This window comes from Hemibagrus wyckioides, linkage group LG19 (genome assembly GCF_019097595.1).
Source record: "Hemibagrus wyckioides isolate EC202008001 linkage group LG19, SWU_Hwy_1.0, whole genome shotgun sequence".
Taxonomy (NCBI): domain Eukaryota; kingdom Metazoa; phylum Chordata; class Actinopteri; order Siluriformes; family Bagridae; genus Hemibagrus; species Hemibagrus wyckioides.
In genome coordinates this window covers 14,909,315-14,926,143 of record NC_080728.1, presented here as the reverse complement: position 1 = coordinate 14,926,143, position 16,829 = coordinate 14,909,315, and the positions used below count along the sequence as shown (strand labels likewise).

General features: G+C 36.5%; 1 protein-coding gene across 1 annotated transcript; it reads left to right on the top strand.

The window, feature by feature from the left end:
- The first annotated feature begins 1,375 nt into the window (after positions 1 to 1,375).
- On the top strand, positions 1,376 to 15,923 carry podxl (podocalyxin-like). The gene is made up of 9 exons (XM_058417805.1): positions 1,376 to 1,636; positions 1,675 to 1,736; positions 11,165 to 11,410; positions 12,667 to 13,220; positions 13,321 to 13,347; positions 13,735 to 13,852; positions 13,959 to 14,047; positions 14,628 to 14,729; positions 15,423 to 15,923. The coding sequence occupies exons 2-9, from the start codon at positions 1,694 to 1,696 to the stop codon at positions 15,615 to 15,617; spliced, it is 1,374 nt and encodes a 457-aa protein (XP_058273788.1). The 5' UTR covers positions 1,376 to 1,636; positions 1,675 to 1,693; the 3' UTR covers positions 15,618 to 15,923.
- The last annotated feature ends 906 nt before the right edge of the window (positions 15,924 to 16,829 follow it).

Here is a 16,829-nt window from a genome sequence, read left to right as displayed (position 1 = left end):
ATGCATCATCTTATTCATCTTGATGAACAATGTCTTGCTCATGAAATTACTGATTAATCCAGGTTATAGCTGACTGACAGCAGGCACAGAACTCCTGCTAACCCACTTCAGTTTAGGGGCCAAATAACCATGCAGTAATTCCTACATATACACACAGACATGACTATAGTTTTATATTTCAGGATAAGACAAGATATGTGTTTTATCTTTTTTACAGTTTTTGATGGTAACTTGATGAATAAGGAGTGGCATTAGCCATATCAACATCCAGTTTCCCGTCAAGTTCAAAGCTCTATTTCAAAATCTGAGTTAGCCCTCTTTCTATCGCAAAACAATTACAATCCTTGGAGATAAATTTGACTGATTTATGATCACTGTATACTTGTTTTGTGGACATTCCACAAATTTACTGTAACTATACACCGATCAGGCATAACATTAAAACTGATGATCTCCTCATCATGGCACCTGTTAGTGGGTGGGATATATTAGGCAGCAAGTCAACATTTTGTCCTCAAAGTTGATGTGTTAGAAGCAGGAAAAATGGACAAATGTAAGGATTTAAGCGAGTTTGACAAGGGCCAAATTGTGATGGTTAGACCACTGGATCAGAGCATCTCCAAAACTGCAGCTCTTGTGGGGTGTTCCCGGTCTGCAGTGGTCAGTATCTATCAAAAGTGGTCCAAGGAAGGAACAATGGTGAACCGGTGACAGGGTCATGGGTGGACAAGGCTGATTGATACACGTGGGGAGAGAAGGCTGACCCGTGTGATCCGATCCAACAGATGAGCTACTGTTGCTCAAACTGCTGAAGAAGTTAATGCTGGTTCTGATAAAAAAAAAAAGGTGTCAGAATACACAGTGCATGACGAGTCAGGGCTGTTTTGGCAGCAAAAGGAGACCAACACAATCACAGACAGACAGACAGACAGACAGACGATAGATAGATAGATAGATAGATAGATAGATAGATAGATAGATAGATAGATAGATAGATAGATAGATAGACAGATATGGGGTGTTTCATATCCAGCTATTAATATGACTCAAAACAAAACATTTCATATACATTTCTTGAAAACTGAGGAGGAGAAATAGTATTGGGTTTTAAAAAAACAAAACAAAGTAAAGTGAAGCAAAACTTGATAAAGCACAGAGTGCAAAGTTCACCGATTCTTTTGCCATTCACACACACACACACCCCCCAGGTCTGACTGGTGGAGTCTATTGAAAAGCTATTATGGCTGTCAGGAGTTTTTGCATAGTAATAAGTGCGCTAGTGACCGCTTTCAGACGTGGGCAGAGCCGTGTGTGTGTGTGTGTGTGTGTACCCCATTTCAGTCCAGACTGCCGAACATACACAGAGGGAAAGTGTCTTTGGGTCAGAAAACTGCTCACGTGCTCTAAATAGCCATCGTGCAGCCAAGGAAACCCGCAAACACTCCGGACTCAAATCCCCCTCCTCAGGAGGCACACACACACACACACACACACACACACGGAAAAGCAGCCGCGAACAAAAGAGCTCTGGCTTTGGGTTCAGCGCTCAGAAGTTATTTAGACTAGTGAAGCGAAGGTGCAGCAAGGCAGCGTGTCACAGCATCATCATCGTCAAGGTCTCTCTCTCTCTCTCTCTCTCTCTCTCTCTCTCTCTCTCTCTCTCTCTCTCTCTCTAATAAGCAACAGAAGCAACATGTGCACCAAGATGCGGATCCTGTGGACTATCCTTACGATAGGTGAGCTCAATTTTTTAGTTCGTTATTATAACGCATTACACAATACTGAAACAGAGAGAAATGAACAAAGAACTCATGACTCCTGTCATTATTGCGATTTTTTCAGATGTTAATGCTTAAAGATTAAAAGAAAGGGAGATGATGCGCTTTGAAAACTGCACGTGCTTTGGAAAAATATTGTCTCGTGGTTTCTCATATTTTTTCAGCTTAATATTGGTTATTTCTTTCAGACTAGTTTAGATTTTCAGTGATGCTGGCTTAACAAACGATCAAAAACAGTTCATCATTTGGTTTAGTGCTTACCTTTTTTTTAGAAATATAAATAAATATATAAATATTATACATTCATACATTCAAGACATAAGAAGCATTCTTACAAATGTATGTAATAAATCCAGCTATTTGTTTATTTATTTCATTATTTATTTATTTTTGACAGTTTAACAGTCACTTTTTTCTGCTTAATTAATTAATTAATTAATTAATTAATTAATCAATCAGTCAATCGATTGATTGGTTGATTGATTGATTAATTTAGTTAGTTACTTTTTATAAAGTCAGACTTGTAAAGGTTGGCTCAGTTAAACACAGTCACGTCTATCTATCTATCTATCTATCTATCTATCTATCTATCTATCTATCTATCTATCTATCTATCTATCTATCTATCTATCTATTTATTAGAAAGTCAGACTTGTAAAGGTTGGCTCAGTTAAACACAGTCACTTCTATCTATCTATCTATCTATCTATCTATCTATCTATCTATCTATCTATCTATCTATCTATCTATCTATCTATCTATCTATCTATTTATTAGAAAGTCAGACTTGTAAAGGTTGGCTCAGTTAAACACAGTCACTTCTATCTATCTATCTATCTATCTATCTATCTATCTATCTATCTATCTATTTATTAGAAAGTCAGACTTGTAAAGGTTGGCTCAGTTAAACACAGTCACTTCTATCTATCTATCTATCTATCTATCTATCTATCTATCTATCTATCTATCTATCTATCTATCTATCTATCTATTTATTAGAAAGTCAGACTTGTAAAGGTTGGCTCAGTTAAACACAGTCACTTCTATCTATCTATCTATCTATCTATCTATCTATCTATCTATCTATCTATCTATCTATCTATCTATCTATCTATCTATCTATCTATCTATTAGAAAGTCAGACTTGTAAAGGTTGGCTCAGTTAAACACAGTCACTTCTATCTATCTATCTATCTATCTATCTATCTATCTATCTATCTATCTATCTATCTATCTATCTATCTATCTATCTATCTATCTATCTATTAGAAAGTCAGACTTGTAAAGGTTGGCTCAGTTAAACACAGTCACTTCTATTTATTTATTTATTTACTTACTTACTTACTTACTTACTTACTTACTTATTAGAAAGTCAGACTTGTAAAGGTTGGCTCAGTTAAACACAGTCACTTCTATTTATTTATTTATTTATTTATTTATTTATTTATTAGAAAGTCAGACTTGTAAAGCTTGGCTCAGTTAAACACAGTCACTTCTCTTTTCCACATGTGGAATGTTTAATAGTTGATTTTGGCTCAGGGGGGAAAAAGTGTGAAGCCTTGAAATTGTGATAAGAACATTTATAGAACCTGCATATAAAGCAATCTGGGAAGTGCAACATCTGCAAAACGATGTTGTGTGATGTTTTTCTTTCTGGAATGGCACACTGTTTGCCCAAACAGAAGATAACGGTCTGAAAGCTGTGGGTGGAGAGCTGACAGAGGAGTGCTGTTATTCTTAATTACATGAGCCGCACCTGCCACTTCTGAAAGTCATCAAAAACCGAGGCTGGGTGTTTATGTTTCCTAAGTATTGTGGTCCCTTCCGTTTTGTGGAAATCGGGTTTGCACGAGTCATCACATAGTAACAATGCCCTGTGTTCAGATCCCACGTTAGTCAGTGTGAGGTCTATTACTAGGAGCTGTGATTGTGTTGTACTGTAACCTGCGTCACAGTGTCTGTGAAATGATTAAATGTAAATAGGACAGATGTGTTCAGTCGTAGCAGCTGTCTGCATCGGCCAGGTCGTGTTCTCGGCGAGGTCTGAATGAAATAAAAGTATGAAAATATGAGATGTATACGTATATAAACATTTCATACAGGTGACTGTGGTGTGGTTCGATTTTCTATGATGATTTCTACTAGCTCCTTGATTTATTGTTGTGTTTTTTTTTTCACTACGCTTCAGTAAGTAAGTAACCAAATTCAAAGTGTGTTGCTATTTAACAAAGAAAAACAGATCGCCATTTATCACGGGAATGTCTTCAGGACAGTAGCGCTGTGGTTTTGAGAAGCTGTCTTATTTACTTCACAAAAGAAAAACAAAGTGGCTAGTGTAAGTGCTGTAAGTAGTGACATGAGTTGTCTTGCAGACGTTCAAAGAGAGTAAATGGCTTTTTTTTAATAAATAAATAACTAAATACTGATGGCTTAGTGGTTAGTACGGTTGTCTCGAACCGCCAGGGTTAGGGGTTTGATTCCTGCATCTGCCCCATGTGCACAGGATCTTACAGGCTTCAGGGTTTATTCTCCAGTCTAAAAATATGTAGTGTGTGTGATTGTGTCTGCAATGGGTTGACACCCTGTCCAGGATGTCCCCCCACCTTGTTCCCCGAGACTGCCGGGATAGACTCTATGTTCCCTGCGACCCTTTGTAGGATAAGAGCTACAGATAAATAATGGACAAATGTAATAATTGGCAAATTGCTGCGGTTCAAGTGGATAAAAAAGCCATAGCTGTGGTGCAGCAGCAGAACACCGAACAGCAGAACACACTTTTGTTTGTTTTTTTTTGCACGTTGGAGAGAGGGAAAATCAGCATTTGTTTCCAGGAAATTTGCTTTATCTCACTGTTTTCAGATACGTAAATCAAATTCAAACAGATCTAGTGACAACAGTTTGTTATGGAAGCCTTCTGGCTGGACTGTCCGGCACAAATCCTTCTGAAAATAGAGAACAATAGTTGGGAAAGTTGTCTATCAACAGTCCCTTTTTTCCACTAAAGGTGTGGCATTGGATCTATTCTGCTTTCCAGCTTCTGGGCCTGGTCTGAATAGTCCAGCATCAATGATACAGGCAACGAGCTGAAGGTCACAGCGTTCTCACTGAGACAATAAAGAAATAAATGAGGTCACTTATGGAAGGAGTCTCCAGCCTCAAGTATTTTATAACAGGCAGTAAGTTTATGCGCTTTCTCAGTAATATGTCTGTTTCACCAAAGAGTAAAAAGAGAGGATGGTAATAGACTATTTATGTATGTATAAGAGGAATGCGACGTTTCAGGATGCGTTGCAGCTGATAAAGGATCTGTGTGTTTATAATGCGTCTCCTACTGACTATGTTCCTGCAGTGGAGTCACTGTCATCCTCTCCATTTTGGCCGTACTTATTATTAATGAAGGAAGCATTAATAAAGAAAGAATTGAATCCACATTTCCCGTTATTATTTCCATACCATAGCTTTTAAACTGCACTATATTGACAGATTTTTTTTTTTATTCGCTTTTAAAGGAATACTCCAAAATGTTAAGCAAATTTCCAGTATTAAAGGTGATCATTGCAAACAATAATTTAGGGAATAACTTTTTCAGAGTGAGGGATTTCGCACTGATGTTTTAAGTAATCTCTTATCCTAAGTTTAGCATACTCTAATGATGGGCCTTTGTGTGTGTGTGTGTGTGTGTGTGGGGTGAGGAATGTGTTCCAAGTCAAGCACACAAACACCCTGCGACCCCTTCCAGCCTTGTTCTAACCTTCTTCACACCCTCCTCCCTTTCTCCTGCCATCTCATTATTCCTGCCAAACATCTTAACATTCACAAGCGTCTTCTCCTGTTCCTCCTCCCTTCAGTAAAGGAGCTGAGCTGTGACTCAGCCCCATAAAGGAACTCCCTCTCTACAGGCCTCTTCAATTAGCCTGAATAGGACACCGTTGCTGGAAGAAGGATGGGGAAGGGAGGGGTCTCAGGGAGGTGGATGGGTGGAATGAGGACCCCAGATCACAGCAAGGAGGCTAGAGTGAGACAAGAGAAGAAAAGAAAAAAGCGTGATCTGGAGACAGGACTTTCGCGTGCACTAATGCAAGTTACCAGCTTTAAGGTTTTGTAGGGTGAAAGGACATGTTGTTTCTGACATCGGTGTGTGTAGTGGATGTTCACAGTCAATAAGGTGCATACAGGCTCACAGTCAGGTCAGCATCCATACACGGACACTGAGAAAAGAAGCCGAAAGACTAAATACTAGAAGAAATGTGCAACATATAAGAAAGATTAGATGCATTTAAATGCTATCTGTGATTTTTCAAGTAACTTATTTGGTCAGGAATTAAATACCTCTGATGAAAACTATTCACTGAAAACTGCATTTTAAATTCCAACAAGCTACTTGTAACTTGTAGCTCCGAGCTGTGACGTATTTCTTTTTGTGATGTATTTCTCGAATCTCACATTTCATTGTGCAGTACAGTGAGACAGCAACGTTGGAAGTCGCTGCCACGATAATGTCAGAGTTGGGGTTCATATGTTTCCTTTGCATGCTTCCTGCAAGACATCTGAAGCCACCCAGCTGCATCTTCTGCATCAAACAGACACAGAATGAGACAAAACCCGTTATCTAACCTCTTATGAATACATGAGCTCACAGACACCCAAGGTTGGATAGTGTCACTGTGACTGACAGGAGAGAGAGAGAGAGAATCCCAGTGACTGTCTTAGCATCGTCAGGATCTCTGTACAATAGGGTGAGTGTTAGTCTGTTGCGCTGTGTAGGTGAAATTTTATTTACATAAAACATTAGAATGCATTTAAACGTAATATACAAACAGCAGCAGTATTAACAGTAGGACTATATAGTGGACATAACCACAAGTCCTTCAATTTCATGAGGAAACTCAAGGTCAAGCAAAAAGATTACATTTAGGAACTGAAATATTAAAATAACATTCACATTTTCAGGAGTTTTAAAAGCAGTAAGAGTTTCCATAGTACCTAAGAAATCATAAAGTATTATAGAATAATTTATTATTAATTGCATTGTATAGCCCTAAAATGGAAACTCTTATCATTTCCATCTGTGTGTGTGTGTGTGTGTGAGAGAGAGAGTGGGTGTGTGTGGAGTGTTTTATGGCTTTGTTGTTATTTATATATAACTGTACCAGCAGCAGGAACATTCATTAGGTCTCCACCCTCACATGTGAATGTCGTTCTCTTTTAGCTGTAACAAAGCCCTGTACGTTTAATACGAGACAGCCTTCAGGCTGAACTGAAGACATGAATGTTTATCTGAGACTATATACAATAATGATCTAGGAAGAATACAGTAGCCCAAGCTCAGGATCTATCCAGGAACTCTGCTGTGAGGCAACAATGCTGTATCCACTGCAACATCATGTTCTCTGAATACTTCTAATACTATAATATAATAATAATGATGATGCTTTGACTGATGGTGGGTTAGCTAGACACAGGAACTACACGTCCAGATTCATCAGAGGTCAACAGCAGGCAGGAAAACCCTGAGGTGGGAAAAATCTGCCATTCTCACAGAGATGAAGGTTACGAATCATTCTCAGTGAACTTTCTCAGATGGTCTGTTCAAATTCACATCCTTTGTGGATATGGGTGGACAATAGAACAAAAATATATTACAAGAAAAGATTTTTACAACTCGTAGCTTTGCTCTAATAAATTGCTAATAATAATTTTTTTTTTAAAAAAAGCAGACAAATAAATAAATATATTTCAAAACTGGCGGCAAACCAGCAGCAAAAAGATTTCAGTGATGCTTTATAATTCATATGATGAATTACATGAAATATATATGATATAATTTGTATAATAATAATTATTTAACAGCAAAAAAGAAGCTAAATTAATGGAATTTTTTTTCTTTTAAGTAATCGGTAAAAATTGTAATATCATCAAATAGAAAAATACACATAGGTACATAAAAATACAATTATAGAAATATAGAAAATAGAAATTAGAAATATTTTATTTAATATTATTTAAACTTGAAATGATAATTTCAATATTTAATATTATTTAATCAAAATAATAAAACATCCTTAATGATGATAGATTAGAGCTTATAAAATATTTAAATATTTCTAATATTTTTTTCATATACTTAATGAAATTATTTTAAACTATTTTGTATATAATTTTAAATAATTATTACATTTTTTTAATAATTATTTAACACTAAAAAGAGGGGAATTATTTTAAAATATTGGAAATATACAAACAAACAAAGTGCCCAAGTATTACTATGTGGCATAATTTATCATAATATAAATATTAAATTGTTCAAATCGTCAGCCATAATTGTGGAAAGCCATAGAAGTTTAAGAGAGTCTTTCCGCTTCACATTGTGTGGGTGCTTAAAGAATCAGGAAAGCAGCGGTTGAAGAGTAAAACTAAAGGAAGGTCAATACATCTGCTTCCTGTATTTCATATCTACAGACTAAAGTCACTGGGACTGTTCCAGAGGCCTGAGCTCTAGTTATCAGTGACATAGATGGCCTGCATCAATGTAGGAGGAGTGTCAGTGCAGCACGGAGAAACAGAGCGAGAAAGCAGGGGAAACTCAGTGTCTCTGAGGTGGGATTATTATAGGAGAGGTCTCTACATTGTGTAGATCGGTTCACAATCAGCAGGCCTGTGAGCTAATGATAGTGAGGTTAATGAGGGTCATCACTGAAGACTTGAACAGAAACTAAAGAGAGATGTGAGAGAGACGTGAGAGTGAAGAACAGCTTAAGCCCAGTCATCATGCCTGCTGAGAGGAGTCGTTTATGCAGTGTTAAACATCCGGTCTTGGGGAAGGGTTCAGTCGCTGTATCAGTCAAGTTAACATCTTAAATGCTTATATGTTATATATATATAAATAACAGAAAGAGATAAATGTTAGCTGCTCTGGATCTGTCAAAATGCCCTAAATGTGACAACTGTCATCTGCCGTAATGTCCTAGCTTTCCTCAGAGAAGAGGAAATCCCACTAACTTCATTTAAGCTGCTAGATTTCCATCTTAATGTACATATTGCAACATGATTTGTTTCACAAACCCTTCCACCAGTACTCTCTCAAACCCAGAGTTGAACGCAGCTCTGACAATTACTGCAAAACAACTGGGGAAGTGCCACCAGGCTTGAAAAAAGGTTCAAGTGCAGGAAACATAGACTAGTGTTTTTTTTTTAAAATATGTGTAGTACATCTTTTCCTGGGCTGGATATTATACCCATAAAGCCTGGTGGATGGTGTGTACACAATGACCTCATGCGTGCAGCACTAAGAGTCATGATATATGTGTGTGTAAGATAAGGTAGTGGCATTCTTCTCGGTCTCTTCAGGCTGACCACCATTGTTTAGACCTCTCCTTTAAGAGTAGGTGTGTTACTTCCTAACTTATTGTTTTGCTCACTCTGTCCTGTGATCTATAAATATAGAGACTTCCCAATAAGGCAAAGCTGCTATATAAATAGAATAATGAAGAAAAGAAAGAAAGAAAGAAAGAAAGAAAGAAAGAAAGAAAGAAAGAAAGAAAGAAAGAAAGAAAGAAAGGACATTAATTAGTTACAGTTACATTATTTACTGTCGCCCTTCTGAGCCTAGTTCCTCTCTAAGTTTCTTCCTCATATCATCACATGCAGTTTTTACCTTGCCACCATCACCGCAAGTTTGGTTAAACTTTATATAGATTATATTTTCCTTCTCTGTTTCTCTACTTCTGTGAAGCTGCTTTGAGACAGTGTCCATTGTAAAAAGTGCTATACAAATAGATTGAATTGGGGGAAAAAAAAAAAAAAAAAACAGCCAGGGTTTTAACGTAAAGCTGTTTATAATTATTCTGATTTCCCCACAAACCTAATGGCTGGAGAGCACACTGCATTCTGACCCACGTAATGTGTTTATGAATTCGGGGGGAAAATAGGAGGAAGTGGAAAAGAATCGAAAAGAAACATTTTAGTTACTCTGACCCCAAGCACCTTTATTTTTATCCTAAAATCTATTGGCGTTCCTACCACTTTTAAAGTGAAATATCAAACACTTTAGCATCTTAATTTCGATCAGTTTCAATACCTTGATAGAATTGGAAAGCAAGATATAACTGCTAATAATATAATATAATATAATATAATATAATATAATATAATATAAAATATAAATATATATATATATTTATATATATATATATATATATATATATATATATATATATATATATATATATATATATATATATATATAATATATATATATATATATATATATATATAATATATATATATAAATATAATATAATATAATATAATTACATGCACATAACACCAAACCCAACATTTTCATCATTAATGAATCACGCATCAAAATGTTAGACAACTTTAGATTTCCTTCAAGCTAACATTAGTAGAGGACAAAAGTAATGTAGAGGACAAAACATAGAAAAAGAAATAGCCTTTTTTTGTCACATATACATTACTGCACAGTGAAATTCTTTCTTCACATATCCCATCCTTGGAGGTTGGGGTCAGAGCACAGGGTCAGCCATGATACAGCACCCCTGGAGCAGAGAGGGTTAAGGGCCTTGCTCAACAGTGGCAAATTGGTGGAGCTGGGGCTTGAACCCCCGATTTTCCCAGAGCCTTAACCACTTGAGCCACCACCACTCATCCTGTTACAGATAAACAATCAAATGTGTGATGCTGGTGTAATGCAGCCATTTCCACCCCAGGGTTGATTATTTTTCAGTGATGGAATATCCTGAGGTGTTTTACCAAAAGCAATCTGCCGGTGCAAATGACACAACCTTTTTTATTATTATTATTACTTTTTTAATTTATTTAAAAAAAATGACATCAGATTATACTCAATGTTGTGGAACCTCAATAAAACTGGTTCACTTATCTATAACTTTATAGCAGCTATAAACAATACAGCTGGCTATTTTACTGAAACCAAAAAAGCAAACCTTTAAGTTACTGCATTATCCCAAAGCCTTAAGACTGGCGACTCCTTACATAAATGCTAATCATACCAAACGTCATGCTTAAGAAGAAATATTAACACTATTATCTAAGATGCAAGGCTGAGTTAAAGAGGATCAAGCATCACCAGCAGAGTGTCAGTGATTCCTGCAACACGATGTTTCATGGTGTGCCATGATATTGTTTTGGCGAAAAAGATTTCATGCACATGATTCAATTCAACTCAAATGTGGTCAATCTGGGGAGAGACGATGGCTACGAGCAAGATGGCTTTCACAACCATGAATACGTTCATAGTTTCATAACAGAGATAACAATATAGCAAAGTTCTATGAATATGTGTGGTTATAAATAAGACAACTCGTATTGCAAATCAGGTTAAGGTATTGGTTTGCTTTCCGTAGGTTCTCTCCTCCAAGGTGCATATGCTAATAATAAAACTACATCAACTGCTCTGATCAGCAATACAACGGAAACAACAAAACCAACTCCTTCTACTACCATCACTACTACAAATTCAGTACTGGTTCAACAATCCACAACAAACGCTACTCAGCCCAGTCCTGCATCTGCCACCAGTATCCCAGGAAAAGACACCAGCAATCCCAACACAACTCAGCAAACCAGTATCACTGTAGCAACTTCTTCAGGTAAGAGTTTGTACAGGTAAAAACAACAGCTAGTTCCAATTCACTAATTTAATTTCATGTAACCACACTGGGAGGTTTGTGTTCTCCACATAAAATTCCACTTCCTAGTTGGAAACCGTTACTTCAGTGGGCATGCAAGATTTTAATAAATATAACGTTTGACCTAAAATATGAAAAGATCATTAAATGGTAATGAAAACAATGAAGGAACCCAATTTCACCTGAAGCACATTTACGCAGGAATGTCAGCTAGTTAACAGGCTGTCAAAATAAAATAATAAACAATTCAGCTGTATACCTTTCACATTTCGATAATATGTAAAAGGAAATTGACAATCATAGCTATACAGCCTTTATTCATTTATTTATTTACAATATTTCCAACTTCATTAATAAACAAAGTTCCTTTGTTGTTCGATTTTGCAGGCAGCAGCGTAATAAGTGTTTTAAAAGCTCTTGATAATATCATTGGAAAGTATATATATATATTTTTTCAAAAATCATCTCTACACATGTTTCCACAGATTAATGCTTGCTGTAATGTAATGGTTTATGGACTTCAATTGCTTATGAATGTTAGAATTTTTAAACATTAAAATGAAAAATTCACATAATGAAAGGTCTTTCCAAAAAAAAAAAAAAAAGGAGTGTAATTTAATATATTCTGGGAATATATACCGATCAGGCATAACATTATGACCACCTGCCTAATATTGTGTTGGTCCCCCTTTTGCTGCCAAAACAGCCCTGACCCATCATGCACTGTGTATTCTGACACCTTTCTATCAGAACCAGCATTAACTTCTTCAGCAATTTGAGCAACAGTAGCTCGTCTGTTGGATCGGATCACACGGGTCAGTCATCCTCTGATCCAGTCGTCTAACCATCACAATTTGGCCCTTCATCAAACTCTCTCAAATCCTTACGCTTGTCCATTTTTCCTGCTTCTAACACATCAACTTTGAGGACAAAATGTTCACTTGCTGCCTAATATATCCCACCCACTAACAGGTGCCATGATGAGGAGATACTCAGTGTTATTCACTTCACCTCTCACTGCTCATAATGTTCGGTGTATTATGCCATATTCTCATTTGAAGTATTTTAAGCTTAAAACTTGTTTCTCAAATAAATACTTCCACCAGGTTAGGTACAATTCTGAATAAGATTACAAGGAATACCATTGCTGTATGGTGCTTATTAAGTGTGGAATAAATGTACAAATCTATGAAGTGATCTTATTTTTGTACCTAAAGGTGGGCCCGAGAAAACAGAAGAATCCACAAAGGGAGCTATATCAGTAGCTCCTCCTATTTCTAAAGTAACTACTGAAACACCAATAAAACCTTCAGAAAATACAACAAATCTAGTGAAGACTTCAGAAACAACAAATTCTACAACAGTGACAATGGCTCCAGTGACTATTCCAGTAAGAATAACTTCAGAAACGACGACTCCAGTAAGAATAACTTCAGAAACGACGACTCCAGTAAGAATAACTTCAGAAACGACGACTCCAGTAAGAATAACTTCAGAAACGACGACTCCAGTAAGAATAACTTCAGAAACGACGACTCCAGTAAGAATAACTTCAGAAACGACGACTCCAGTAAGAATAACTTCAGAAACGACGACGCCAGTAAGAATAACTTCAGAAACGACGACGCCAGTAAGAATAACTTCAGAAACGACGACGCCAGTAAGAATAACTTCAGAAACGACGACTCCAGTAAGAATAACTTCAGAAAAAATGGCTCCAATGAAAACAACTTCAGCAACAAGAAAAAATGTCCCTAAAGAACAATTCACTGTAAGAATTTTTGTTTTTCTGTGCAAACTACTAGTTTTTGAAAATGGTTAGATTCTCACTGCTTCATACTGATGATGAAGATAATTCTTCTTTCCTGCAGAAAACCGTAGCTGCAAACAGCACTGGGGTAAGGTCATCTTTTTACCATTCCATCAAGCTACATCCACAACACAGTTACTGAGTAATCATTTTTTTAGTTTGTTTTTTTTCTTTGGTGTCCAGTGTTACCCAGACAAAACTGGTGTGGATGGCAGTACCCACACCAGCCCTTTTTTTTTTTTACACCCCTAGTGATGAAGCTTCTCCACTGAGATTAACAGTCTTTTATAGTTTTCTCTGGGCTCTCGATTCGACCACGGGGTTCCCTAGCAGTTTGTTTTTGTGTTGTGGAATCATTTCTGTTCATTTGGGCAGTATGTATGGGGTCATTATGAAAGCACCACCTACAGCCAGGTATGACCAGTTCTCTTGAAGGGTGCCATTAATTCCAGAGCTGTACTTATTACATTCCCAGGACCACTTTGAGAATCTTTGCGCACGCTTCATGGCGATCATCAATGCAACTGGTAAATGCACCATAACTGGAGTGATGACCAATGATGTTATTAAATACAGCGTCATAAAACTGTTGGGTGAGGATATGACAAATTTTTTCGCAGATTTCTCTTATTTTTTTTTTTACCAATGACACCTTCTCTATTGTACAGTTCTTCACTAAATGCTGATATTTCTGTTTAGTGGATGAACTGTCAGAGGAAACACACATGAAAACGACAGCGCGAACATCAGAGGGAACACCAGAGGAAAGAAGTGATAAGAATAGCATGGTAAGACACATGATTGTGTACCTCACCTAAAAATATCATGAGGTAAAAGCTCTTCTATCTGAAAGCACCATTTCAAATCCAATCAAAACCACATATCACATTTTTCATTTGTCACATACACAATCATACGCCGTACAAGGAAGCAGAAATAAGTGCAATAGCAAAAATAAATATATCATAGAGAGGTCAGATCTGAATACAGTATAGCGATGCCTATGAATATGAAAATAGGATACATACCAACAATATTCTCACAATATTTAATTTATTAATATATGCATCCGTCTATTTTACCTCCTTCTACTTTCTTCTTCTTCCTCTTCTTTTGTTTCAGCTATTAAGCATTACCCATTTTCACAGTTTATATTTACTTGCAGATATTTTATACAGATGTTTAATTTTACAGATATTTTATACAGATGTTTACTCAAAGCTTTCAAAAACTTTCTTTTTTGTTTTAACTACTCTGCTTGCCTTAAATTGCCCCCTGGGGATAAATAAAGTTGTTGTTTTTTTTTTTAATTGAATTGAATATTGTTAATTGTGTAATTTGTTTTTCTCTCTCTCACCTGAAAAACAGACACTGATCACCATCTTGACTTCGTGTGGTGCGCTGGCACTGATCCTTACTGCTTTTGCTGTGTATTGCAGCTGCCATCGCTTATCCTACAGGAAGAATCAGGTAACACACCAACACACAGAAAAAGTGTCCAGCCTCCTCCAAAAAGCAATATTCATTTATAATAATAATAATAATAATAATAATAATAATAATAATAATAATAATAATAATAATAATCATGGACAAAGTATGAATTTAAAAATGAGAATTAAAAATTCCTGTGCCCCTGTTTGTCTAGATTTATTTTTGAAAAGCTGATAAAATACTAAAATAAAAAAATAGCTGTTCATTTGACCAAAAAATGAATGAATGAATGAATGAATGAATAAATTAATTACTTTATTATTGTTGTTATTATTATTATTAATAATAATGAATAATAATAATAATAATAATAATGAATAATAATAATAATAATAAATAATAATAATAATAATAATAATAATAATAAAGCCTTTACCAGCTTAGGCCAGCTTGACATTTCACCCTAGTGGTTTTAAGTGAACAATCAAAACCATTTCTTATCGATCATTCCTTCCTTCCGTTCAGGAGGTTAAATAGTTAGCACTTTTAGCCTCACTAAAAAGAGCCAATATTCCACAGCCAGCCATCTATAAGCTTGTTGCATTAGCATTTAAGGCACTCTAGCCAGAACATGTTTTTTGATGTAGATGTATTTGGTCAAAGTAGCTCGCTTTATTTAACTTCTACTAAGTACACCCCTAATCACCAAGGTCCATAACTTCTCCACAGCAACATCTGACTGAAGAGCTGCAAACTGTGGAGAACGGATATCACGACAACCCCACGCTGGAGGTAATGGAGGTGCAGCCGGAGATGCAGGAGAAGAAGATGGCACTGAATGGGGAGTTTAACGATAGCTGGATCGTGCCATTCGATAACCTGGCCAAGGAGGACATACTTGAGGAGGAGGATACACACCTGTAAAGCGTCCAAGCCCGACAGCTCTCCTGTCACGTATATAACAAAACAGACTGTCATTAGCGGTCATACCATCTGCATGACACTGTGTAAAGACAATGCAAAGATTACACACAACCAAATACAAAATGGACGACAGGGTTCCATTTTATCTTTCTACTGAACCCATATCACTAAAAAGGGCATGGAGCTGTAGTGGAAACTTAATGGGAGATAAACATGTGCTGTTTGTTTGTTTTGGTGTAATTTAGTTTTGGCTTAATTATTTTTTTTTTTTTTAAGTCACATTACACCCACAAAAGTATTTTAAAGGATCCCCCCCCCCTCCACACACCTTAAGAGAAATGTCCACTGCTGCACCTGTATATAGTGTCTTGTTTCTTTAAATATGTCGGTAGCGTCTTTAGTTTATTGACCATGACACTTCATTTTTATAACGAAACCAATGGATAAATGTTTATCCTGCACACAACTCTTCAACTGCATTAGTGATTTAACATCATTTTTAACTTTGGATAACAGATTTCTACTTCATCCACAATGTACAACGCTGACCTCTACCTACAGAGTGATGCAGCAGTGCTTTAGTCTGTCCAGCTCTCACCTCCTCATCTGTCCAGTCTGCACAAACAGATCAGCTTCATGCGAATACCTTCACCAGCGTCATCACCTCATGTTGATTGCTGCACACAAGCGCAATCTTATCATGGGAATAATGAAGATGGAGCAGCAAGCAACATATTAGGAGCAGAATCACTTATATTAACTTGTATAACATGTATCTCAAGGCAGAGTTTTCCTTATATTACGAAATACCAATGTGTGAGGAATAACGCAAGTCATAATGACCAAAGCACTTCCTGTAAGCAGGCGATAGTTTTTCCGCTTAAGAGGTTAGTATTTAATTTCCTTTCCAAATGTCCTCATCCTTACAGAAAGAGATGTACAGTTTGTGCTTGTAATGTTCCCCCCTCTCTTCAGGTTTTGTCTCATGAGCAAGACACGAAGCTGACACAAACCCTCCGATAACTCCTTCAGTTTTTATACATACTTCTTAAATATTTATACGGTCTCCAACTTTCATTTCATTTCTATTATAACTATTTTGTATGTATTTTATATGCTGTGTTAGAACTTTGCCTTTTAGGAAAGGTAAAAAAACAGGAGTCTGATACACTGGAAAGGTCACTGCTGTTGCGTCGTCTTTTTACAATTTCT

Bases quoted from the DNA above. Each gene is read 5' to 3' on its own strand.
- podxl (XM_058417805.1), top strand. From the start codon at position 1,694: ATGTGCACCAAGATGCGGATCCTGTGGACTATCCTTACGATAG. The intron at 1,737-11,164 runs GTGAGCTCAATT...TGCTTTCCGTAG, and splicing joins GTGGACTATCCTTACGATAG to GTTCTCTCCTCCAAGGTGCA. The intron at 13,221-13,320 runs GTAAGAATTTTT...TCTTTCCTGCAG, and splicing joins TCCCTAAAGAACAATTCACT to AAAACCGTAGCTGCAAACAG.